The following is a 26,244-nucleotide window of genomic DNA, read 5'->3' on the forward strand; positions in this document are numbered from 1 at the left end:
GAGACATGCAGGGAGGTCTTTAGGTCTTTGGGAGAGGGCTCTCTGAAGAGCACCCTGGTCTCTTGGGATGAGAGCAAACTCACCCTTAAATCTCTGCTTTTCCAGCAATCTCAGCTTTCCCTTTTACGGGGCCTCCCAACACTGTCATTTGCCATGAGGCCTTCTACAGAAAAAATGCCTTTGAACCTGCACAATCGCAAACTAATAATCCTTTCTTGATAGTGTTATCCAGACATGGGTATTTCATTATAGTAATAAAAACCAAAGCAGCGCATGTCTACTGAAGTAATCGATGTATCCTTCATTTTGCAGTTATACCACTGGCCTCCCTTTAAGGGTTAAAGAACAGAAGGCAACAGGAAAACATTCCTCTTCCACATGCTGTTTACCCCTGGCTTACCTCCCTTTAAGGGTTAAGGAACAGAAGGCAATAGGAAAACATCCCTCTTCCACGCTGTTTACCCCAGGCTTATTGAGTATTTGCCTCCCTCCCCTGCTCCTCTTAAATACACAGTGCAGTTGGTAGAAAATGCCAAGAACAACATAATCTCCCTCATAAATGCCTCATTCCTCAGGGGGCCTACTCCAAGCAATGTAAGACTCTCCGGGTCCTTTTGAGCCTCAGCAACTCTGAGTTGGTACTGAAGTCTTCAGGGCTTATCACACTTAGGAGAAGTCTTTACTCGCCTGAAAATTTGATGGAAGTTTTTCAGAATATGTGTATACACACATATACACGTGCATATGCATATATACACATATACACACACATATGTACATATATACTACACATACACACAGTGTGCATACACACACACACACACACACACACACATATACACGCACACATGAAGAAGCTTCCTCGCCTTCACTGGATTCTGCAAGGTACCTGCCATTCTTCCAAAGACGACTACCAAAAGCTCAAGTCTCTGAGAGATCTGCCATCACCAAGCATGCTTTCCCCACTGTCCTATACAGTTGGCTCCGCAGTCAAAACCAAAAGCCCAAAGCCTGTGTTAAATAAAATACAGAGCAGAATGTATCATTTTCACTAACCTAGACTAAGAAGGAACTCAAAGTGCACATAGGTCAGAAATGATCGATCCCTGTGAAGAGTCCCACCACACTGGGTACTCAATATGTCAGCCTCAAGCAGTACTTGATAGAGCAGTGATGTGAACTTCCAACTAGCAGTGTCATTACAGTGGAGAGCTATGGAATAGTAGGTAAATGTTTAACACTCCTAGCCATTATTTTTTTCAAGCCTTGAAAGCCCGCCTTGCCTTCTTCTACATTCTTATTTAAAACAAACATGATTTATGAGGTCAGAAGTTGGGTAGACGCAGGATGTGAATGACTCTACCCATCCCTCTCCCGATGATGGCGCCCTGTGTGTGCACCCAGAAGTCACTGTACATGCTACCCTCTGATGTTTTCGCCTCCATCCTTGCTGATGTCACCAAGCAGAGCCCTTCGATGAAGGGCATGAAAACAAGGTCATCCCACGGCACCGAGATGGCATTTACTTGGAGGTCTTGTGCCACCGGTGAGAGCCTTTCATCTTTCCAGCCTCTGCAGAAGTGACAGAACGCACGTTGCCTTGGAAAGTGCACAGACTGTAATTACACGCTGCTAATTGCTGAGGACTTAATCACAGAGTACCTGGAATAGGAACACCCAGACCAAGGAGCACACCTGTCAAAGTGGACCTCCCCGAGAAACCCAAACTGAGCTGGGTTTTCTCCATGTGAAAACAGCTTTTGATGAAATGATTGCAAAACAGAAGTAATGATAATCAACTACTACCAAGCTTGCACTGGCCCAGGCAGGGCTGGCTGGACCAACTATCTCTAAACATTGGAGACCATCCCTCACATTCAATTCCTTCCTCCCACTGCCTCAAAATAACCAAGGAAAGAGACTGAGTCAATAAAGTGCAAAAGGGAGAAAAAGAGAAGCCACAGCTGGGAAGAACCACAAAATGTGTGGCTCGCCAAGGCAGAACCATCCAGCATTCCTTCATTCCCAGAACAAAAGGTCTCAGGCAATAGTCAGTTAGATTTTGTTTTGTTTTGTTTTAGATCTCAGGAGTTGTAAGGGTGTTGAGTTTGGTGTTTGGTGTGTGTGTGTGTGTGTGTGTGTGTGTGTGTGTGTTTGGCTTTCTTTCTTCCCCCAACCCCTTAAAAATCTACCAATGAGATGTACGTGAACAGTTATTTGGAGATAAGTAAATAAAGTAAAAATTCCAAAACTTCTCAAGGGAAGGTATGAATTATTAAATGAACATCTTCCTGGAGCCCAGCATTTGACTGTGTGATAGCTGGGTGGTCCATGGGTATAGCTCCACGATGGGACAGACCTATGCTAAGGGGCAAGTGCTGGAAACAGATTACTAACCCTAGAAACAAGACCTCTGACTGGGCATAATTAGAGGTACTAATCCTGGAATTTGTAAAAGGAGCTAACACCTGGAAGTCATGGCTAGTGGGAACTCTCCCAGCTCATGGTTGATACCAAATTTACTCTGCCACAGCATCTTTTTAAGAGAAACTGACACAGCCCTGCCTTCCTTCAGTCAAATGGGATTTTACAGCCCAAATTCCAGTGCACAGGATGAACTACAATTTGTCTTAGGTAAAGCGACATCCAATTACAGCAACAAGACACTAATGGCAGTCCTTGGAAAAGCCATTTGAGTTGCCTATGCCAGATGAGCCATGCACAACTTATTGGATGTACCTTAAAGGACAGCTACAGCCAAAGAGCTGCACAGCAGCCTCATTAGGTATTCACGGAAAGATGGCACACTGAACATGCACAGGAAGATGACAACACCTACTGGCAAACAACCTAAACTCGGAGTCTCATTTGAAGCAGATAAAGCATTCAACCCAGTGTGCTGAAATTGCTACCTGGCCCATTCAAAGTATGTCACTGGAATGTATCATCTACCAGCAGTCGCCCATCACCACATGATTGCATCACATTAAACAGCAGGACTGAAACAGTACAGAGTCATCCTTATCCTTCACAGGAAAGGCCAGATGCAACCCAGGAGTTTATTAACACATTTCCTCTTTAGAAACAGTACTACAGCTCTCAATCTGACCCCCATCTGATATACCTAAAGCCTTAATCAAAATACTTTAATACTAGCCTTAACCATAGACAAAAAAAAAAATGTACTTGCTTATTTAAAATATGTCTCCCAAATCCTCTGAATTACCACAGAATTAGGAGAGCAAGGCCCTCTAGCTAATCCTTGCACCCTGGAATGTTGAGATTATTGCACAGAATCCTCATTAACAGCACCACACTCATACGTGTACCTAGACAAGCTTTGAGATGATACTTCTTCTTCCCAAGTTATAAAGAACATCAGACTTCAAATCCACATCCACAAAAGCATCAAGTAGAAGGAACCAAAATACTTCTTGTTTCCTCAGATGGTGATCTCTCCGCATCAAAGACAAATTCTTACCAAGAGCTATGCAAACATGTGGTTCCCTCCAAAAGGCCACTCAAGGCCAACCATTCCAGGAAGATGACTGTCACAATACCACCATCTCTCCAACCCTGTAGAAGCTTTAGCTTGGCCTCCTAGCTGTGGCTTCCCTAGGAGTTACACCTCAGCTTCTGAAACAAAGAAAATAAACTGGGGATCTGGACCTAGTGAATACTTCCTCTATCCTGTTCACTCTCTCTACAGCAGACTGGCCTAGCCTACAACACTGAATTTTAAGGGCATTTGGACACAAAGGAAGGAGACTTGGTACCACAGGAGATTCACAACTGATGCCTGGTGCAAGTAGAAAACAGCTTTGGAAAAGGACTCTTATAATTAGGTATTAAATACTGCACACTCACCAGAAATTCTTGAGGGTAACAACAAAATCAGAGAATTGTTTATAAATGGAATAGGATTCCAACTGGCCATGAGCACAAGATTTAGGCTATGGGCAGAAGATGGGGGAAGGACACACAGACATGGTGTCCCTCCAGGCCTGTGGGTTAGACATCTGTGCAACCTCCCTAAGCAGTCTCGAGTGTCTCTCATGATGCTGAGTGTACCCACTGGGAATCACTGCAGAACGTCTCCAAGAGTCTCTCCAGGATGGACCACTCTAGATCCTGGCATGAGAGAGTTCAGCAGCCCCATTACATTTTTCCGGAAAATTTGAAAATTCCCATCTCAGGCTGCCCATTGACTTTGGAATAGATCATTTTTCAGGGTAGAATTTTCATTTTGCTAACACATACCTAACCACCATCATCAACGTGAATTATATCGCACAGGGCACAGATACAAATTAGGCGCCTGCATAGGCTTTATCTCACCTTTGACCTCAGCAGAATTCTCTTTGATCTCCAGCACTGCATAACTTAGCTTCGCTGGGATTATTGTAAAGGCAAAATTGCGATAGGTCCACATACTGATCAAAGCACTGAGAACTTAAAGGCTCCAAGCTCCCTTGGTCTTTACAAGTAGCCTCCTCTTCCTGCCTCTCCGCCCCCTTCCCCACTGCCTCGCCCCTCCACCCCAGCATCCTCCATAGCCACATGCTAACCCCAGCCAAGTGGCAGGCTCTGAATAATGCATTGTTAGGCTCAGCAGAGACCAAGAATCATCAGACAGAACCTTGGAAACAAGTTCTTAGAATAGAGAGATTTTGTCAGCCTGATTGTGCAGACAGCTGTGGGCAAGCCCAGTAATTCCCTGCAAGGCAATGTGCCTGTGCCATTATTTCCACACGATTCAACCACTGGCTTTATTTAGCATGGGCATTTCCCTGCTCAATTCGGAGTAAGTCAGTGAATCATTTTCTCCATCATTTATCTCCGGATCATCGCATGAAGGGCCTTAACCATCAAGGACCAAACACTCAGTGTTGTATCGTTCTTGTCCTAGCATTTGAAAGATCAGATACAACAGGCAGGTTGATTTTATTAATTCTTCTTAAAAGCTAATGCAATTCTCAATCAGAGCTTAATCTCTTATAATTATATCCTTAAAATACCTTGATAATTCCTATGAAGCATTATTATTAATGCAAAACATTAGACTCCCCGACTATTACATATTCATCATAGACCAAAGCAATGCTTTCTTCAAAACATACACTATAGTTGAACAAATTCCTTACAAAAGAAACATGTTGATTCTCCTGCTACCTCTCCTCTATATCCATTGAACTCCTGAACCATACAGACTGGAGCATGTTGTCCTCTGAGAGGCTCCACCCAGCAGCTGACTCAGAGACCCACAGCCAAACAGTGGGTGGAGCTTCTGGGTTCTTAAGGAAGAATAGGAGGAAGAATTGAGGACCCTGACAGGGATAGGAACTCCACGGGAAGACCAAGAGTCAACTAACCTGGACCCTTGGGGGCTCTCAGAGACTGAACCACCAACCAAATAACATGCATGGGCTGGACCTAGGCCTCCTGCACATATGTAACAGATGTACAGCTTGGTCTTCATGTGGGTCCCAAACAACTGTAGTGGGAGCTATCCCAAAAGCTGTTCCCTATATGCGGAATATGTTCTTTTAGCTGGCTGCCTCATCTGGCCTCAGTGGGAGAGGAAGCGCCTAGCCTTGAGGAGACTTGAAGTGCAAAGGTGAGGGGATCTCCACCCGCTCAGAAGAGGAGGAGATGGGGAGATGGGGGAGTGGGGGAAGGGTTGGGGGGATGACTGGAGGGGGGCGGTGAATAGGATGTAAAATGAATAAGTAAAAATTAAATTAATTTAAAAAAAAAAGAAGAAATGTGTATTGAACTGGAAGCACAAAAATGTAAGTCATTTCATTCTAGTAAGCCTTCCATCACAAAATGCAAGTTTCCAAAGGATTTAGGAATTTAGCAGAAAACTGTTGAATTTAGCAGAAAACTATTGGCAGGGACCTTGAACCTTTCTTCACATGTAGAGCAAAGGGGTAAAAAGCAGAGACTAGAAGAGATCTTTGGAAAAGCAAACAAACAAATATGCAGCAATTCTCACTATACCTACTCAGCCTCATGCCAAAGAGTAACGTGGGGGGGGGGGGGGGGGGGGGGGGGGGGGGGGGGAGACAGACAGATGTTCCAGTGGTACCTGGAGCATCTAAAAGGTATAAGAGAAGCTGGCCCACACTTTGAGAATGAGAATGGAGAAGCTTTGCCTCTGTATTGCATCCAGCCTGAATGCTGGACTGCACACATGTATACATGTGTTTCCTATGGGTCACATGGAGACAAACTAGCTACAGATAGTGGGACATTGTCTCAGATCTCTGTAACAAGGTGGATTAGATGAACGAACAAGGGACAGGAAAAGCTGGCAGCCTAGTAGACGAACGAGACACAGAGGCCAGCAATGCCACCCTCCTCTTAGAACACACAAGATACATAAGTTGGGGAAGAGAGGAGAGACACATCCGATGGCCCCTTCTGCTGCTCTGCAGGAGCTGCTCTAACAGAAATGCAGTCTTCAAGCCAGGCAGGCTGACCACTCGGAGGCTTCCCTTGAGCTTGTGGACAGCCATCTTCAACTTGGGTTTCATTTGCTCTTCCTCTGTGTCTCTCCTCTGTGTCCTAGTTGCCTCTTTCAAAGGCCACCACTGTTCTTGGATGAGGCTTGACCATATGACTTTGTTTAGCTTTAATTACCTCTATAACTGCATCTCTAATACAGTCATCTTCTGAACTACTTGAGGTTTGAACATTTTGGACCACACAGTTTAGTCCTAACACCCCTAGAAAAATCTTAAGAACAAGATTCGGTCCCTAACCACCTGCCAGGCTCAGAGACCACAGTACTGCATAGCCATGGTACTGAAGCTGGACTTCCTTATTCCACTCTTACACAGTACTGTTGTTTGTATCAACATGGGACTTTTTTTTTCCTAGACAGGAATTCTCTGTGTAGCTTTGGCTGTCCTTGAATTCAGTCTATAGACCAGGCTGGCCTCAAACTCACAGAGATCTGCCTGCCTCTGCCTCTGTCCCTCTGCCCCTTTGCCCCTCTCTGCCCCCCTCTCTGCCCCCTTCTGCCCGCCTCTGCCCGCCTCTGCGCCTCTGCGCCTCTGCACCTCTGCCTCTGCCTCCTGAGCACTGGAATTAAAGGCATGAACAACCACTGCCTAGCTTGAAGCAGGATTCTTAACAGCTCCTAAGTATGACAGGGAGATGAGGTGGTAGGGGAAGTGCAGAGAGAAGAGGGAAAATGAACCAACTGTAAGTACCAACCTATCTCTTTCTAATTTTCTGAAATTGGACATTCTGGGCTAGGGATGTGATTCAGTAGGAGAATGTAAACAAAATAAAAAACAAATGAACAAAAACAAGGCACTGGACCTTCTAACTTGAATTCACAGATTTAGACACTGAAGCTGAGCCTGGAACTTGCTTAAGTTAATAACAATCAGAAAGCGAGGACCTAGACTATATGACTTTCAGACAGTGAGATACAACACAAAGTAGCACTATGATTATATTTCATATATATCTCATATATTCACTATGAATATATTTCAAATATATTTCATTTATTAATTCATCAAATCAGATAGACACACATGAATATATAAATGAGTGAATCTTCCTGAGTATTAAACATGAGTTGGATGCCTCCATGCATGTTATCTCATTTATGATTGAACTAAAGTACAGGTTTGAAAAAAATGTTATCCATGGCCTGGAGAGATGGTTCAGTGGTTAAGAGCACTGACTACTCTTCCAGAGGTCCTGAGTTCAATTCCCAGCAAGCACATGGTGGCTCACAACCATCTGCAATGGGATCTGATGCCCTCTTCTGGTGTGTCTGAAGACAGCTACAGTGTACTTATAAACATAAAGTAAATCTGATGCCCTCTTCTGGTGTGTCTGAAAACAGCTACAGTGTACTTATAAACATAAAGTAAGTAAATAATTTTTTTAAGTTTTATTTTAAAAAGTTATCCACATGATGGATAAGTTAAATATTTAATTTTATAGATACACTAATAACTCTGATACAGTCATTCATATTGAACACATAACATATCACAGTGCATTCCATAAAGTATACTAATTAAAATTTTTAAATGTTTTAAATAATTTTCAAAGGGAGTTTCATTCTGGCAATGAGATCTTCCTAAGATACTGTAATAGCTCACATTTTTTTTTCCAAAGAAAATAAATGAGTGCATTCTTTTAGGATCATAAATGTCATGTGACATTACATCAAAACAGCCACGCAATAAAACTCTCCTGAGAACATTAATCTGACAGTCACAACTTGCATTTATCCAGGAGATGACATTTTTTTGAGAACCAAATATATCTTTCTCCTTTGGGAATAAATCCTGATCTCCACCAGGACTGATCTCAGGTCTGAGTCAGACAGAGCCATAGGCACTGATGCGAAAGTGCCCATGGCTCTGGCAACACTGCTATCTGATCTCTCAAACCTGCTACTCACGCTCCGAGGAACCAACCAAGAAGTCCCAAGCTTACCTCCTGCCCTAAATCCATCCTATTCAAACAGGCAGGCTTAGCAAAACAAGCTATCTCTGCAAATGCGAAAAATCATTCTAGGATTAAGATGCAGCCAGGCGGTGGTGGCACATGCCTCTAATCCCAGCACTTGAGAGGCAGAGGCAGGCTAATTTCTGAGTTCGAGGCCAGCTTGGTCTACAGAGTGAGTACCAGTACAGCCAGGGCTACACAGAGAAACCCTGTCTCGAAAAACAAAAACAAACAAAAAAGAAATGTGATGCAATTATCCCCTAGAGTAGTAGTTCTCACCTAACACTGCCACCCTGTAATACAGTTCCTCATGCTGTGCTGACCCCCCCAACCCCCGCGACTATAAAAGTATCTTCGTTGCTACTCCATAACTGTCATTTTGCTACTGTTGTGAACTGTAAATATTTTCTGGAGACGGAGGTCTCCCAAAGGGGTCGAGACCCACAGGTTGAGAATAGATGCTTTAGCAGGGAGGGTAGTTTAAAGGTGTCTCAAATGTTCTCAGTGAACTGCTTATCTCTTGATGCTCACTTCAATATCCCCTCCTAAGCACATCACCATGTTCCCATCTTTTTTTTTTTAAGATTTATTTATTTATTATATGTAAGTACACTGTAGCTGTCTTCAGACACACCACTAGAGTGTGTCAGATCTCGTTATGGATGGTTGTGAGCCACCATGTGGTTGCTGGGATTTGAACTCAGGACCTTCGGAAGAGCAATCAGTGCTCTTAACCGCTGAGCCATCTCTCCAGCCCCCATGTTCCCATCTTAAGAGAATAACTGCCTGCATAGACCTAGTTCCCAATCTTCAATGTCCAAGCATCTGAAAACATTTGCACCGTTGTGTGCAAGGGCTCCTCAGCTCCTTCCTCCAGGGCCAATCTCTTTAAATTTTATTTATCTCGTACATCAAGTTAAAATGAACATACGAGAATCCTTGTACCAAGGATTCAAGCTAAAGCTGGGGGATCAGGAGTTCAAGACTAACTGGGGCTCCCTAGTGAGACTGTGACTCAAAAATAAACTAAATTAATAATATTTTCAGGTGTGATCTTAACAGTTAATAGTGAAGATGAAAAAAAGTAAGTGTATAATGTATAGGCATTGTATAAAGCAGCCTGGCAGATGCTTTCACAGTGAAATATAAACTAACTTACCCTTTGACCCAGCAATTCTACTCCTATGTATCCAAGAGAAAAGAAAACATATATTCACACAGAGAGCTGCACATGAATGTTTACAGACACATTCATAATTGCACAAGAGTAAAACTCAAGGGACCCAAGTGTGACATGTCTATACAGTGAAGCGCAGCCAGCAGGAAACTGGAGTGTATGTGGATGCGTGGTGCAATATGGGGGTATGCTGACAGCGCAGTACTGAGTGCAGTGACCTCCTGTGGTGCATTCTGGTTGTGGATTGGTCCAGTGGTGAGCTCAGCTATCTGCCAGGGTCCAATATGGGTGTAGCCCAAAAGCATTATGTTAAAGTAGACATAGGACCACAGAGCACATGATTCTACGTCTACGATGTGTCAGAGAAACAACTTAATAGACAAAAGAGGGTTAGTGATTATCTGGGACTGGCTGTGAAGGCGGTGATGCTTACAAATGGCCAAGTGGTTGCACATCTTTGTATCGAGTCACTGACTTATATACTAAAATTGGTGGTGTAAGCCATGACAGGATATAAATAACTCCTCAGTAGAGACGTTTCAAAAGAAAATCAAATGCGGAAAGTAAGAAGGAAGGCTCGTACGTGAAGGGTTTTGTTGAGAAAACTCTCTTTACCCTGAGGGAGAGGTCAGCCCAACGCATGGTTATATTTAATCCCTGGCTTTAGTCTTAAAAGAGAGATTGCTGCCAAAAGTTGGCTAGCTACATATTTCAGCAGTCCTCTGACTCAGTTTCAAAAGAAGGATAACCTGGGCCTTCCACGGGTAGCAATGTTTTGGCAATGTAACTTACAATGGCCACAGTGGCTCCATTGGGCCTGTGTAATCTCTTTACCCAGACCTGGGGTATCTTAAGTACTTGTCAGAATAAAGTACACATACATGTTATTGGTTACTTCTATGAATGACGGAAACTGGGAGCAGGAGAAAGGGAACGGATGGAGAATCCTCAAATGATTTGTGTTACCACCCCATTATTATGAACACACTAAGTTCAAACAACTCTCATCATAGCCTAACTGAGCAGCAGTGCTTGCCCCCTGGCATGCTCCACCATAAAAGTTATAAACAGCTTTCAACATGAAGGATACAGCACACTTCCATAATGGAACAAAGAATATGTCCTCCCAATTCATTACATGGCCACAAACCTACATACCCTGTACTTGATGCTACAGGGTTCTGATGACTACTTAAGGCCTTGTTATTTAAGTGAACAGAGATAAGTGATAGGGAAGAAGTCTATGATGTTATACTCATACTTTACAGACTGAATTATGAATTACCATGGATATGCACAGCTCGTGTAGAAATGGGGACCACAAAACTACAGCTTACAAAGTCAGCCTACCTTTAAAAAAAAAAATCAGTCCACATAGACTAAAGCACGTGCACAAAAGTAGCAATACAGATGTGCACAGTCAGAACTCGTCTATCCGTTACATCCCTTATACCACATAGCTACTGTAGAGGAATGCTCAAAGCTGGGGTGAAAACCCAAGACAACTGGGGAAGCTTAGTCAGGCATGGACTTAGCAAAAATACTGCAGCTCTTGAGGTCTCCTGTCTGAGCTCCCCAGGCAAGGACAGGCCATCCTGCAGGCGGGATACTGCCTGTACACAGTGTCTTTTGTCTTTTTGTCTCTGGGTCCTATGGATGGAACTAGGGCCTCGTGCACTCTGGGTAAAAGTTCTACTACTGAGCTACATCCACAGCCCTACTAACAGTGCCCTAGACACCAAGGACTGCTAGCTACCGAATCCAGATGAGGGTAACTAAGGCTGCCCCATACCATGCCACTAGCCACAGATTGCTCCTGAACATTTGAGATGTATCTGGTGCAAAGCAACAAATACTACAATTGGGGAACGCACAGGTTTTACAGGTAAAGAAAGCTTCACCTGTTATCACTAATAAATGTTATATCAACTATATATTAGAAATGATAGCATTTGAATGTACTATTCATTTCATAACTTTCCTGTTGTGAGTACTGAGAATCTAGAATTGCCTCTGTAGACTTTATTTGGGACATGAATGCAATTTATACTTTTATTTCACACGGTAACTACATATAAAAGCATTTCAATTTATTATTACTGAGGCAGAATAAAATTTAAACAAAAATGTACATGCTACCAGCTTTAATACTACCTCAGTATCTTAGTTTTATTAATTTACTACATATTGCAAGTTAGTGATGAAGTACCGGAAAGCTGCAGTTCAAAGGGCCTCCTCAGACACAGAAGGAATAACTAACAGTTTTACTCTACTTAAGACTGACAGACACAGTCTATGAGTGCTCACCCATTACCCCAATGCCATGCCATTCAAAAAGTACATTTCTATTTGCCGCTATTAAGAGTTGGAAAGGTGGCTAGTTTTCCAATGCATTCAACATGGAGTGTAACTTTGCAGTCACTGCATTCTGGGTACCACCATGTTTAGTTTAAACAGGATCTTACTGCTGCAGTTTCAGGGTGGTGGAAGCAGGGCAGGTTCTCTGAGGAACCTGTTAATAGAACTTAAAAACCAATCATCTTTACACTGTTCAAATCCTATAACTAAGTAACAGAAGTAGATGGGTTAAAAAAAAAAAAAGAAGAAGAGTTACTTGGGAACTGTCTTGTGTCACTTTCACATACAGGACAAGCTTTCTTGTTATAGATTATTAATGGCAATTTTTGCCAATGTAGCCTCATTTCTTTAAGAGATTGGCAGAGAGCATAACATGACATAACAGCCAAAATAAGTGTAATCTACTTAAATCGGGGCTTCTTCAATTTTCTACATTTGCAAGAAAAACTTTTGTGGCCCTAATATGTATGTATGTATATGTGTGTGTGTGTGTGTGTGTGTGTGTGTGTATGTATGTATGTGTGTATGGCATAAGAAAATTTATTTTTTAATTCTTATGTATTCATGTAATTTTACCATTTGTTAATAAAAAAGCAAATTCAAATACTGAAGAGATGGGTGTGCTTATTCAGTTTTAGATGAAGAATTAAATCTTGGCTGAACATTTGCGGCTGCAGGCCTCAGAGGGTCTTCAATCGTCTTGAGAGCTCATGGATAATTTCAAAGTTATAACTGCCAGATTCTGAGAACATCACCTTGCGTAAATACACGGCACCAAATGGCAGAGATATGTTTAGAGTCACTTCAGAATTGTTGGAAACTCGGTCCTAATTCCAAGCCAAGACTCGTTTAGTGATTGCCTTTAAATGAAACTCACATCAGCAACAAGTTCATTTTTTAAAACCAAACATCCTCACGGAAGATCATACAAAGATATACTGATTTGATAGGTGCTGAAGAAGAGTTTATTTTTCATAATTAAGCCAGTATGTTCCTGAGAAAGCAGAGTTTGCATGCACAGTCCAACACTGCAATTCACAACATGGAATGGCCTTGAGTCTGAGCAGAGCTGGTTCAGGCAGCGCTCAAAGGCACTGGGTGGGGGGGACAGTGTGCACAGTGCCAAGGCCACAGTGAACTCACGCAGTGCACCCTGGGTGAGCACTGACCGAGACCCCTCAGAGTCACTTTATATTTGTTTTTAAACTCAATTTTGGCCGCTGTGGATTCAGAAACCCTCCACTGTTGCTGTGTGTTCCACAAATCTTACATCCTGTTGCTGTGGGATCGTAAGCCACACTTTGGGTAGCTGGAATTTAAATGACAGCTTTGAATTTTTTTTTTCCCTTTTTAAATTACATGGCGAGTGAGAACTACCTTACTTAATACAACAACATCTGAGTTAAACGGAATTATAATTTTCAGCTACCTAATTAGAAAACTGTATGATAGAAACCTTCAACTGGGAAAAAGTGTCAACTGTCAACATTCACCATCAGCAACAACCAAGTTTAATTCTTGTGCCCAACGTGTCTCCTTCCTTGTGTGTTAAACAACTGTTAAAACAAAGCTTGGCCAGATACACCTTCTTAGTTCTTAAAAAAATAAATTAATCACAACAACAACAATAATAATAATAAGGTACCATGATTTGGGCAACAATTGAGATCATTTAGGAAAAAAAAGTCTGAAACTTAGACCTTTTTTCCATTGTTAGGATATTTCTATGCCCCCAGTGTAGGGGAATGCCAGGGCCAGAAAGTGGGAGAGGGTGGGGTGGCAGGCATGGGGAAGTGGGAGGCAACAGGGGTTTGTTTTGGTTGTTTTTGTTTGCTGCTTTGTTTTATGGAGGGGAAACTAGGAATGGAGAAATTTACATGTAAATAAAGAAAATAAAAGAAAGAAAGAAAGAAAGAAAGAAAGAAAGAAAGAAAGAAAGAAAGAAAGAAAGGAAGAAAGGAAGAAAGAAAGGAAGAAAGAAAAAAAGAAGTTATATTGTCAGGCTGGAGAGACAGCTCAGAGGTTAAGGGCACTGACTGCTCTTGCAGGGGCCCTGAGTTCAATTCCCAGCAACCACATAGTGTCACAACCATCTGTAATGGGATCTGATGCCCTCTTCTGGCACATAGGTATATAGTCAATAGAGCACTCATATGTATAAAATAAAGTCTTTTAAAAAAAATTATATTTCCTTGTACAATTCTCCTTAACCTATGCATATTTTAATGCTATAAGTATATAGTAATTCTTCAGGACAATGAAAAACTGTGATACTATTTTTTTAAGGTTAATTCTAGAAACAATGCCTAACAAAACAAGGGTGTAGCAGGGAAGAGCAAGCTGGTGACACCTGCCCTGCAGCCACACACAGAAAGAGCCCACAGCCTGCAGGTGGGCCCTCTGGCCTGAGGCAGACAGTGACAAGATTATAGGAGCTGTACCTTCTGTTTGCTTGCCACTGGGCCTATAAACACTCACTTTAACTGTCAGGGAAGCAAACACCCTTTGTTCTAGGGGGTACACTATGCTGGCATTAAAGCAGAGGAAGAAAGTAAGCGAGTCCCCCCACACACACACACCCTTAGTTGGATGTTATTTGGAGGGAATCCTAGACTCAGCCTCTTGCTGGCTTTGAGTGACTACAAGAGCGAAACCAGAGGCAAACAAACTGCACAAAGAGTTGCATGACTCTTTGAAGAATGGGAATGCTTCAGGATTGCTCACTACTACATGCAGGCAAAGGGGTGTCAAAAAGAGAAATCCTGTACTTTAGAAACATTGTATTTTAGAAATATTAAACATTACTGTTTCTATCCTATATTGAGTATAAAGGCTTACCTAAATGACATAGGTTATACTAGCTTATACTTAGTCAAGTTCAGAACTAAAATTTTGAGTTTTCCAAATTAAAAAAAAAAAAGTTTGAAGAGAAAAAAAAAGGTGCATTTCAAGAGAAAAATGATACAATCTTCTCCCCATACCAAGAAAAATCTAAGGACTGGTTATATCTCTAATTAAAGGTCCAAAAAGGTTCTGAGAGCATTTGAATCAACTTCCTCCAAAGACCCCCGTGGAAGCCTCAAGAGAGGTGATTCAGCCTTCATCCAGGGTTACGACCTTCCTGCAGGGCTCATGAAGCTCACTGAGGCCCTCCTGGGACCCTGGTCTGTGTGTGGAGGAGCCCCATCTTAGTTTTCTGGTGGCTGTCTCGCTGGTAGCTGGGAGGGGCCACGAGGACTTGGCCACCTCTCTCAGCAGCACAGCAGCACGTTCTCATCTGTGAGACGTGTTCAATCATCACTGTGTCAACTCTCATGGGAGGAGACACTCAGATCCCTTGAACACTCCTGTCAAATTAAGACTCCGAACAGAACCTGTTAACTCCCTGACACTGTGTGAGAGATTTATATGCTTCCCTCTCAGCCAGCCGGCTGCTAGGGGCTTGGGCTCCACATCGTTTCTGTCCCTCACGTTCAATGGCATTTGCCTCACCGGAGACTCACAATTTTCATGTATTCTTTAAAGTGGCTTGTCTGGTTTTGAACAAGTCTGCGTTTGTCACAGTGCTAATTAGTTTTGTATAGGAATCCCAAGTCACAATCTGTGCCTAGAAGACAGACAGACAGACACACACACACAACATACATGCACGCGCGTGCGCACACACATACACACACAATGTAGGTTTAGAAGCCCAGTGTTATAAGAAGTCAGAACTAAGGTCATGTCTAGTTCTGCCACATTCTGCCCAGGTAGTTATTTATATTTCCCTGAGTCTCAGCATCCTCTGCAAAACAAGTTCTCACCACTACCTCGGTCCAACCACCAACTACCTACCACAGACAGTTATCAGATGGTAAACAAGTCAAACCCTGAAGTTCTGAGTCTATGAGCCTGCACAGGGTGTGTCACTCAGGGACCTTCAAAGATTCAACATTCCCATCCATCTTTGCCCTTATGAGAAATGCGACCACACTCCTAGATCAGAGGAAGACTAGCCTGGACCTTCACAGGCAGCCCAGTGGTAAGCTGCCTGCCACAGCACAGGTGTTCTGATCCACTAATCTGTGTTCCTGAGAGTGCACAAAGTTACACGTAGGCCAGCCTCTGTTTTGGTGCAAGTTTGAAATGGAGTGGTTTGAGATGTCACCATGGGCGTCCATAGAGCGTGGCTCACAGTCACAGTGCCTCTCTCTTCTGTGTGGTGGTTTCATACGAGGAGGTTTTCCTTTGCAAGAGCAGCCCTCTAACTGAGAGTTGGCTTACCAGTGAGATGTGGCTCTATGCTGACACAGCCCTCACTAGCCACTGGCAAGGAGGCCAGGACTATCTGGAGACGGGTAGAGGGGTAGGGGGAGGAGAGAAGGTGTTCGGGAGAGAGACAGCAAGTTGGGATGCTGCTGTAATGGACTAAGTGTTGCCAGATAAGGCTCCGGGTGTCCCCAGTTCCTTCTCTGAGTGACAACAGAGAGCTGGTGCCCATCGTTGAACAGGAGTCAGATAGCACAGGCCCAAGTCCAGATGGAGGGATGTTACCCTTGGATAAAGGACTGAGGGTCAATTTGTATTTATTTATTTTTAAAAGATTTATTTATTTATTTATGTTATATACATGAGTACACTGTTGCTTTCTTCAGACACACTCGGCGAGAGCATCAGAATCCCACTACAGATGGTTGTGAGCCTCCATGTGGTTGCCGGGAATGGAACTCAGGACCTCTAGAAGAGCAGTCAGCGCTTTTAACCACTGAGCCATCTCTCCAGCCCTAAGGTCATTTTTTAAAATGCGTCAGGCCATAAGGAAACAGTCATGTCACAGAAACAATAAGTGCTTGGCTTCTCTGAGATAATTTTTTAAAAACTTTTTGGCAGGAGGTGGAGGAATGTGGCATAGTATACATGTACAGGTGAGAGGAGGACTTAAAGCTCTTTCTTCTCCATCCACCACATCCTCGGGCTTGGCAGCAAGCCTCTCTACTCATGGAGCCATCTCAGCGGCCCCCAGAGCCAGTACCATACCACATGCAGCAAAACTAAAGTATGACCAACAGCGTGTAGACCGACTAGTGTAGCAACCAGTGACTAGTTCTCCAAGCGTGGTTATAAAGCCCACAATTAGGTGTTTTCTTGGCACACATGACAGGTTATTAATCCTTCCTGAAGGGTGGAGGCACATGATAGAAGACAGAATCCCTGAGAAGAGGGGTAAACGCAACAAGGATTTCCAGGTACGTTCTGTAGATGTTGGGTTCTCAGATATCTGAGGATTCCAAAGAGGTTCGGAAATTGCTTTAGAACATGAAGGTCCACGAACCTCCTAAAACAGATTTAGAAAACATTTAAGAGCATACAGCATCATTGGAAATAAGCCGATTTCCTCCATGGAAAAATGGCCCAAGCCCTTCACTGGATGTGCCTAAGTGCCCATCCACAGAGCCAGAGTTCTCCAGGGTTATTGCACCAAGGTCTTCTCTGGTTGGAAGGATGGATTCCTTCTGGAGGAAAGAGCTCCTCGTTGCCCGAGTGCAAAGGGAGCTTTTCTGATCCTGCTCACCCTTCCAGGGAGCGCTGCCAGAGCTTGCTTTCCTGGCTAATGTTTTAGCACTTGAGCCAGCAACAGCAACTGGGAAGATGAAGTAGAAGTTTAAAAAAAATAGAAAAAGAAAAAGAAAAAGATAGAGCTTACAAATAAAACAAACAAACAAAAAAATGGCTAACAAAGAGAATTCATCTAGAAATCATAAAGAAAAAAAAAAGACCTGGGTATGCATAATCTCAACTCTCTGAAGGCCTAAGCAAGAAACTTGCAAATTTAAGACTTGGCAGGAAGAAGGGGGAGTGATTTTGTTCTTATTTATAACAAAATAGCAATACCGTGAGTATTCTTTAATTGGGTTTTTGACAGTAAACTGGTATCATACATGCACTGCTTCTGTGGGGCTATGTGATTATGAACTTTGGTATTCACAAAGACGAATTTAAGAAAAAAGTTAGTTGGACTACAAAGATGGATGGCCCGGTGGTTAGTGCACTTGCTGCTCTTCCAGAAGACCTGAGTTAAATTCCCAGCACTCATGGGGGCTGGAGGGCTCCAAACTGCCTGTAATTTCAGTCCCAAGGGGCATCCAGAGCCCTCTTCTGGCCTCTAGAGGCATTACACTTATGTGATACACAGACCTACCTACAGGCAAAACACTGACACACATAAAATAATATTTAGATTGCTTGCTAAATAACAGGGTGGACTAGTCATGATAAGCACATCCAGGATGACAGACGGATATGGAATTATATAATAATACAATGTATATTTTCAGTGAAGTCCATTTAGTACAGAAAGGGTTAAACCAGATCACAGGTAAAGCCAGGAGCAGTGAAGACAAAGCTGCAAGCATCTCCAAGGAATGCGGGAGGGGGACTTCCTGCACATCTCTTCTTTGCGGTAGCCTACACCGTTTACTGTTTTAAACGGATCTCTATCCTATAGACAGCTCTATGTCTCATGGCGACTGTGAGGAGCTTCCTGACATGCTTACATGTGCAGTTCAATGAATGCTAATCTCGTACTTTGTGGTAGATATCTGTTGGACTCCCTAAATATAAAGCTGAAGAAAGAGAAACATTTCCTTCAATGAAGGTTTTGTTTTTAAATACACTATTAAGTAGGTATAGGCACTTTTTTTGGTTTTTGTTTTTTTTTTTTAAATGTGGGCTGAATTTAATGACACGTATCAGCAAGTCACTTTTCTGTTCCCTACAGGAGGCTGGAGTTTGAAAATGAGAAATGAGGTGAGCAATCCTTCTCTAACTTTTCTTGTATTGCTTGCAACTATAAACCAAAGAGCAACTGTTAACCAAAGAGAATCAATCTCTTCATTTACCTCCTTACTGTAATGATCAAACAACTCACCAGTCTGTGGGGAACCCAGACCATCCCAAACCACACCACACTGATCGGTTCACCATTAAAGGACAAAATAGTTGTAGTGCAATATTCTGGTTATTTGTTTGTTTTTTTTTTTTAAGAATACTTATCCACACTGCTTACCTTTATACTTTAAATGGAAAAATGTTAGACTGCTTTCTCTACCCCTCCTTTAAAATACACAAAGGCCACTGACACATCTAGCTTCATTCTGTCAACTCCTACACTCATCACCCAAGGAGGAGAAAATTGAGCTGTCTCCCAGCAAAATGAAGCTTGTGCTGCGCGGTGAACGTTGTCTGTCCCATGAGCTAAGGACCTTCTGATGTGGCTGTTCTCAGAGTAGTTTTAGGTCCAGGCTGCCCTTAGGCCTTCAGATTAAGGTCATCACTTCCCCTCCACCATAAAAGGAAAAAAAAAGACTCCTTCGAATAATCTTCCTAGAGGAAGGCCTATGGGAGTGAAGCACACACCGCTGAAGCAGCTCAGGGAAATGCTTTTCAGTACCTAGAAACTCAGTATGTCAGCGTTGCCAGGGACTCGAGAGATGTGGTATAAAAGACAAAGGTCAGCCCGTTCGCATCAGTAACACTGTGGGGACAGGATTATCAAGAAAAAGGAGAGAAGCGTATTACCAAGCATCATGCTCCTTGTTTTCCCTTTAATTTATATTCGGGCAAAAAACACTGGACAAAAAAAATACTTCAAGACACAGGTACTCTGTGGGCTGACACAGTGACATAGAGGATTTTTTTTGTAAGCATTTGTTTTTTAAATCCACCTAGAACCTGTAAATGACTCTACAGAACATCTGACACCCCCAGGATCCCCGAGTGCGCACGTGAAGAGGGAGAACGTGCAGGAGACAACTAGGAAGTAGGAAATGAAAGCAGCAAACACAGTATCAATAGGTGGGCTGGGTGGCTCATGCTGCAGTTCTATACACTGGGCAGAGGTAGGAGTGAGGGGACAGTACAGTCCAGGACTGCACAGTTATACCCTGACTCAATAAGAAGCACCTTCTATTCATTCACGTGTAGCCCTTAGGAGTAACTACTGTATCCACACTGCTCTTGGTACTCACGAGACAGCCATAAAAAAAAAAAAGATGTGAAACTCTTACCCTTATAGACCTGGACTCTAGCACAGAAAGACAGTACTGACGTAAAACTAATGCAAATGGCAAGGTAGAAGGTAACAAGGGCCACACAGGGAAGCAAACAGGGAAGAGGTTCCAGGCTATCCTGCTCAGGAGCCAGGGGCGTCTGAGCAAGCACCTCAGGGGAAATGGCCAGAGCCCAGGGAGGGGAGATGGGCTCCAGGGAGAAGGAACAGCAAAGGCAAAGAGCTGGAGGCCAGAATGAGCCTCAGAGCCTGAAGGAATAAGATAGAGGCCAGTATGTTGGGAAGCCCTAACTCTTCTTTGAGGAGCTGGGTACCATTAGGGACAAGTTATGTTGTTCACACGGCCACATTTTCATAGAGCAGAGACCTGCTCCCACACATGGGTAATTAAACCCGTAGGCCTAAAATGGAAAAAGTAGCAAGAGGACAGTGAACAATCCCAGGTCAGGCAACTAGCAAGGCTTTAGTGTGTGTATTCCAAACTTGGCACCACAAAGAAGATCTACTCTTCTTTTAAAAAAAGAAAACCCACCTGAGTTCATCTAAATGTTTACTGTTTAAAAGTGATCCGTGTCCCATTTCTCACCTAACAGATGGCTGGTGACAGATGACAGAACCTAATCCTCATTGAGAAATGAATGAAATAACCAAAGTGGCCTTCCGAGATCTCACTATCCCAGCAATTGGCTGCAAGAACCTGTGAACAAAGAAACTTGTCTCCAGTGTGCACTGCTACACCACAGCATAGTACAGTCAAATAGATAAATAAATAAATAAATAAATAAATAAAGGCAGTGGGCTCTCCTTCAACAAAAAGGGTGCCTTTAACAGTAAAGCCCTGGAAACCAGTTTTCACTTGTCAAGGGAATGGGTACACTGTATTATTTACATACAAGAATTGCCTGAAGTAGCTAGTGTGTGTAGAGGCCTACATGGGCCTCAAACAAAATTATTAAAGAAGCAAGTTGTATGTATATGGAACTGTGCAATTAACGTAAAACTGGGCACATAAATGCACACGCTTGGAAACTATGTATGTACTAACTGGACATCTGTGCTTACTCGAGGCCAAAAGCAGAGAAGAAAGGACAGATAAAGAATTTGTTATCATTTGTTTTTATCTAAGCGGGAAATATGGACTCATTAGCAACTTTTAGACCTATACAGTGGAAGGATGAATGCCTAACTATGCTCAATTTTCATTTATCTTTGAAATATTTGACATGGATTTCTATTTCGGAAGACAAGCCTAGGAAAGGGAGAGAGGGGAAGACAGGGCGCAACTCTATCCTGTTAACTCCAAGGCCCACTTGGCTTTAACTACAAATCTTGATTTCTCTACCTATAAAGGTAGGTGGCACTGGGGTGGGAGCTAACATGGGTGTAGCATCCATGTTAGCATACCACACGTGTGTGTTTAACAGCCAATAACAGTAAAAAGGAACAAAGGGGTCAAGTTGCCCAGCAGGTAAAGGAGCTTTCTGCCAAGCTGAGTTCAGTTCCCCAAACCCAGATCATAGGAGAGAACTGACTTGACAAGTTGTCCTCCAATCTCCACAAGCATGTTGTAGTGCTCACATGAAAACATACAGACATCCATACACATACATACATACATACATACATGTACATACAATTGCACATACATTCATCTCTCTCTCTCTCTCTCTCTCACACACACACACACAAACACACACACACAGCAAACAAAAACAAGGGAGTTGGTGTCTGTACCTTCTGCTTACACGCGTTAAGAAGTGGAAGTCTAGGAACAGTAAATGTTAGCAGTCAGTGTATTACTTTCTCGCGGAATCCCCAGTGACTGGGTACTCCATTCTTAATCAGTTTTACTAGGACAGTACAAAGATCTTTGAACTGTGCTATGAACTCCTGCACTGCCTTTTAAAATCATAAAAACACATCTCAGGATATAAATGTAAATAATACAATAAATTCATTCATGTAGCATCTCCGAGGTTGGAGACAAAACTGACAGCCAAGCAAGGGATGTCTCTCCTAGTACTTATTCAACAAGGATTTCTTCTGATAAAACTGGCTGCCTTGTAAGCCTAAGGGAGAAAAGACTCCGATTGTAAGTTATCACTAACGAAAGATAAAACTAAACCCATCAATCAAAAACAAAAGGACTCGCTTTCACACGTGTAAGCAAGGGCCCAGGACTCGTGGGACAAAGCAAAGTCCAACCTCCCTGCGATTTACAAGCTTTTTTCTAATTATGTTCAAACCCATAGGAGATGCAAGTTCTAGCTAAAAGAGCTAACGCTAGATCCTCTAAGGGACACAACGTGTTCCTCTCTAGGCCAGCCTTCACAACCTTGAGATCTCATACCCCAGACAATGAGCAGCCTTCCCAGTCCCAGGCAGAGCCCTGCCATTCATCCGAAAGTGGATAGCATTCAAATCACCTGTGAGTTCAGAGTGAGGGGAAGCAGCAGGTACGAAGAGAGTGGCCTTGTATCTGCATACTTGGTAACGAAGTAAAGTTAAGCTGAGCTGGGCTCCTTGGAAAAGAAACCCTGGCTTTATATAAAGCTCAGGCCTTTGTGAGGTCACCCCTGCCTCTTTAAGTCAGAGTGGGCTCCATCTGTTTTAATCTCCCCATCTGTTGCCTTTCCATACTTAACCCCACCACACCAAATGAGATGCGAAATCCAAATGAAAAACTGCTGGAAACTGCAGAACCTAAACTGGGGATACAAACTGGCCCAAGACAGTAGGAGAGAGTTGAAAGGAGGATGGTTGCCCGCCCTCCCAGAGGGGTCGCGATGGATGCTGACTTAAGCCCAGCAGCTTGGAGTGTGCCCCAACTCCAGCATCCTCCTCCTTGACCTCCTAAAAGCTGTGGTGGGGGAAAATGACAAGGAGAGTTGGGGACAGGGGGCCGTGGCAGGCCCAGGGTGGTCTCGCCTGCGCCCTCCCGACAGCTCACCGACTCCCTTGAGTCCGTAAAGGAACAATAGCGGACTGGAGATCTCCAGAGCCACCCGGCGTCTCCCGCTCCCACCTCAGTCTCCGGCTTTTCCAAGTTCAGCCAAGAGGCGGGTCGAGCCAGGAAGCACGGATTGGGGCACCGGACCTGGGTCAGGGCACGCAGGTGGGACGGACTGTCCCGGGGTCGCAGCCACGTCTTCCTCCTAGGTCCGGTCATTCATTCCCACCCGCGCTCCCTCCGCAGACACCCCGCGCCACTGTCCGGCACCAGACCGCCAGAGGCGGCGAACCCCCTTTCCAAACTAGGTCGCACCTCTCTTTCTGCCAGGTCCCCATCATCCTCCCGTTCCTCCCCCCACACACACACCCAACTGCCTTCCGTGGACAGCGGGCGGCCAAAGCTGTGTCCAGACCGTAACTCCCGTCCCGCTCCTCCCGGCGCCCCGGAGCTGTGCGCAGCCCCAGACACAAAGGCGGGGACTGAGCCCAGAGCCCGCACCCCAGCCTCCACGCTCGGCGCCGCCACTCACCCCATCCAAGCGGCGGCCTCAGCTCCCGGCCCCGCTGGCCGTTCCTCCCGCCGCTTCCCCAGGAAAGCGCGGCTGCCGGGCTCGCTTCCTGCTCAGCTTCCTGCGCTGGGTCCCTCCTCCTCCTCCTTCTCCTCCTTCTCCTCCTCCTCCTCCCGCCGCGGGGTCAGTGGGCGCTCAGCTCCTGGGCTCCGCCGGCAGGGCGGGGGCAACGGCAGCACCACCACGTGGCCGCCGGGCGCCGGCCCCCGACCTGGATCCCGTGGGCTCCAGGAGGGAGGTGCTAGCCACTCCCACCCCGCGCGGCCCCAAATTCCCGGAGTCAGGTGACCTGGCCCCGGAGCTGCTCCCGGGACCTGCGAGAAGTGCTCTCCGACCGCCCACGCCCACGCCCCGGCCCGCGGCGCGTCCGGGACGTCCACGCTCGCTTTTGATTTCTGCGGATCTCCGGAATCCCTCCGTGTGGATCTGTCTCACACCTTAACTTGAAGTTAGTGGGATCCAGGGTATGCGGGTCCCATGCTGGGGTAGGATAAGGGCCCGAAAAAGTACTTGTTTCTGGTCAATTTCCAAAGTTAACTGTAGTCTTAGGAAAAGCAGAGTCACTGACCCACACCCCCTCTGAACCAGACTGGAATCGGTTCCATTTCCGATGTGAACGAAAAGAAAGTAAACGAGAATGTACTCACATTTTCTGGGCTGAACCAGTTGGTTGGAGCGACTGTTTCCTAACACTCCTCAGGTGGTAAGACAGAACTTAGTTGTGCTCTGCTCAGGAGTTGGGAGACTACAGCCTGGACTGACCGGGTTAGATAGGAGCAGGAGCGCCCTCAGCGGGGTGGCTCGAGTTGGAAGTCCTGAAATCCAGTGAAGCTTCCCTCCCCCAGACCACCAGGACCGGACTTGTGAACCGAATCGACTCCTCCATTAATTCTGAGGATTTGAAATTTCTCCATTATTCCCCTAATTTAGGAGGCTTTTTAGTTCCACTAGCCAGCTAGGTCTTAAAAGTTTGACTCACCAAAGCTCCATGGGACTTCTGGTCGGTGTTGTGTCTTTCGCACAGAGAGGTTTCTAGAGTAAGCTGTGTAGTTATTTTTGCTAGGATCCGCTCTAAGTCCACTGAAGTAAGGAGGGAAAACAGCCAGTTCCAACAGAAGTGAGATTCACCCTAACCGCAATCAGTGCACAGTATCTTGGCTTTGTGTATTAGCATCGGATCCCGTGTTTTTTTAACCCCACCCCTTCGCTCCTTTCCCTAAGAGAACACCTTGCTTTCACAAGCGAACTTGCCAACTAGAAAACAAAAGCTTCATCTTTAGCTCAATAGTCTTTGCTTCCTAAGCACCATACATCAAAAAGATTCCCCGCCCCGGGGGGAGTTGGGTGGGGGCAGTGGGGAGCCAATTCAAAGCAAGATACACACTCTTACACGTGTGATGTGGAACTGAAAACCACACTAAAAGAAACAACTGACAAGCACCCTGTGTTGTGCTGGCAATGTCTACTACCCAGGTTTTCATCTCGGGTCTTTTAATCAGTTACCAACAGAGCATTTAAGTACCTTATACTGATCCTCCAGCATTGAGGGAGCTTAGCCACCTGTGGATTTCTCACCTCTGCTTTTTGTTGAAATCAAAGGCAGCTGGGAGGGTGGTTGGTACAGCGTGTCAAAGGCTCCTTTGGAAATGTCAGTGTGTGCATATTGTTTAGGAACTGATGACAAGTTGCAGTTAAACTATTAAACAAGTGTCTCTCTAACCAGCCTTTCATTCACCAGGTCCTCACCTCTGCTAATCTTTCCCAGTCACCCACAAAGACCCTTTCTCATGCTACCTTGTTCCCATAGGTGTCTTGTATGCTACCCTCATTAGTTTATAACCCAGCTCCCATCAGCAAGTTTGATGTGTGTGAGGCACTGTGGGGAGGGAAGATTATGCCAAAACCATTTGCAGATTCAGTCTTTTCAAACTCAAACCTGACACCCAGTGTGCCCTAGAGTCTTCTCCTACCTTAGACAAACCCTTAAAATGCCCCCCTGCGGTTCAGGGGGCTTAAGTAATCTCTTCTCATTGCTTTGTTTTTGTTTTGCCTGTGAGTTTTAGAAATGCTAACTGAGCTCAGGCTTTGAATATGTCTGAGACTGTAAATGGGCTGCCAAAATGAAGTGAGCACCTGCTATCAAAAGTCTATTAAAATCTGATGGGATGAACAGGTTGCATGGTAGGTATAAATTTTTTGTAGCCTATTTTTATTAAGGGTTTAAGCTTTCCTCTAGCCCACCACCCAACAGAGGTAGTGGAAGAGAAAGGTTATTAGGATGTGGAGAGAGTGGACCTGTTTAGCAATAGTTTTTTGGGGTGCAAGCCTTTCTTTGGCAGTGTTCAGTCCTGTAGCAAACACCAAATATGACTCAGCAGCTGCAGACCTGCACACTCTAGGCAGGCAGACAGCACACACGAACCAGCAGCTACAGTCTAGTCCTTTTGGTAAGCAGACACTAGACAGCTGTATTTCAATCCTGAAGAACCTTCCAGGCTCAACAACCTGCCTGAGGTGAGGCCACAGAAACAGCAAGCTGTTGCAGGAACCTCATGAGCAGTTCTTTTTTTTAATTTTTTTTAAATGTTTTATTAGATTTTTTTTATTTACATGTAAATTTCTCCTTTCCCAGTTTCCCCTCCAAAAAACAAAGA

General features: G+C 44.3%; 2 protein-coding genes across 7 annotated transcripts in view; one reads left to right on the forward strand and one right to left on the reverse strand.

The window, feature by feature from the left end:
• Positions 1 to 24,728, reverse strand: part of Rai14 (retinoic acid induced 14) — a 134,843-nt gene extending 110,115 nt beyond the window's left edge. For 2 of the 6 annotated variants that reach the window (XM_031360360.1, XM_031360355.1), the window contains exon 1: positions 23,552 to 23,676. The gene's annotated coding sequence lies outside the window, so the exon portion shown is untranslated. Of the gene's footprint in view, positions 1 to 20,655; positions 20,767 to 22,495; positions 22,610 to 23,551; positions 23,677 to 24,237; positions 24,329 to 24,569 lie in introns of those variants that run through there. The other 4 variants (XM_031360357.1, XM_031360358.1, XM_031360359.1 and 1 more) reach the window with 4 other exon arrangements.
• On the forward strand, positions 1,381 to 25,946 carry LOC116083845 (translation initiation factor IF-2-like). Its single transcript, XM_031360628.1, has 4 exons — positions 1,381 to 1,546; positions 17,183 to 17,247; positions 23,051 to 24,038; positions 25,654 to 25,946. The coding sequence occupies exons 1-3, from the start codon at positions 1,381 to 1,383 to the stop codon at positions 23,876 to 23,878; spliced, it is 1,059 nt and encodes a 352-aa protein (XP_031216488.1). The 3' UTR covers positions 23,879 to 24,038; positions 25,654 to 25,946.
• Positions 25,947 to 26,244: the final 298 nt, after the last annotated feature.

The sequence above is a fragment of the Mastomys coucha genome, unplaced genomic scaffold (genome assembly GCF_008632895.1).
Source record: "Mastomys coucha isolate ucsf_1 unplaced genomic scaffold, UCSF_Mcou_1 pScaffold8, whole genome shotgun sequence".
NCBI lineage: Eukaryota > Metazoa > Chordata > Mammalia > Rodentia > Muridae > Mastomys > Mastomys coucha.

Coding starts and splice junctions, on each gene's coding strand:
- LOC116083845 (XM_031360628.1), top strand. CDS start 1,381: ATGGCGCCCTGTGTGTGCACCCAGAAGTCACTGTACATGCTACCCTCT. Junction 1,547..17,182: donor TTGGAGGTCTTGTGCCACCG/GTGAGAGCCTTT, acceptor TCCTTCCTGAAG/GGTGGAGGCACATGATAGAA. Junction 17,248..23,050: donor AACGCAACAAGGATTTCCAG/GTACGTTCTGTA, acceptor AAGGAACAATAG/CGGACTGGAGATCTCCAGAG.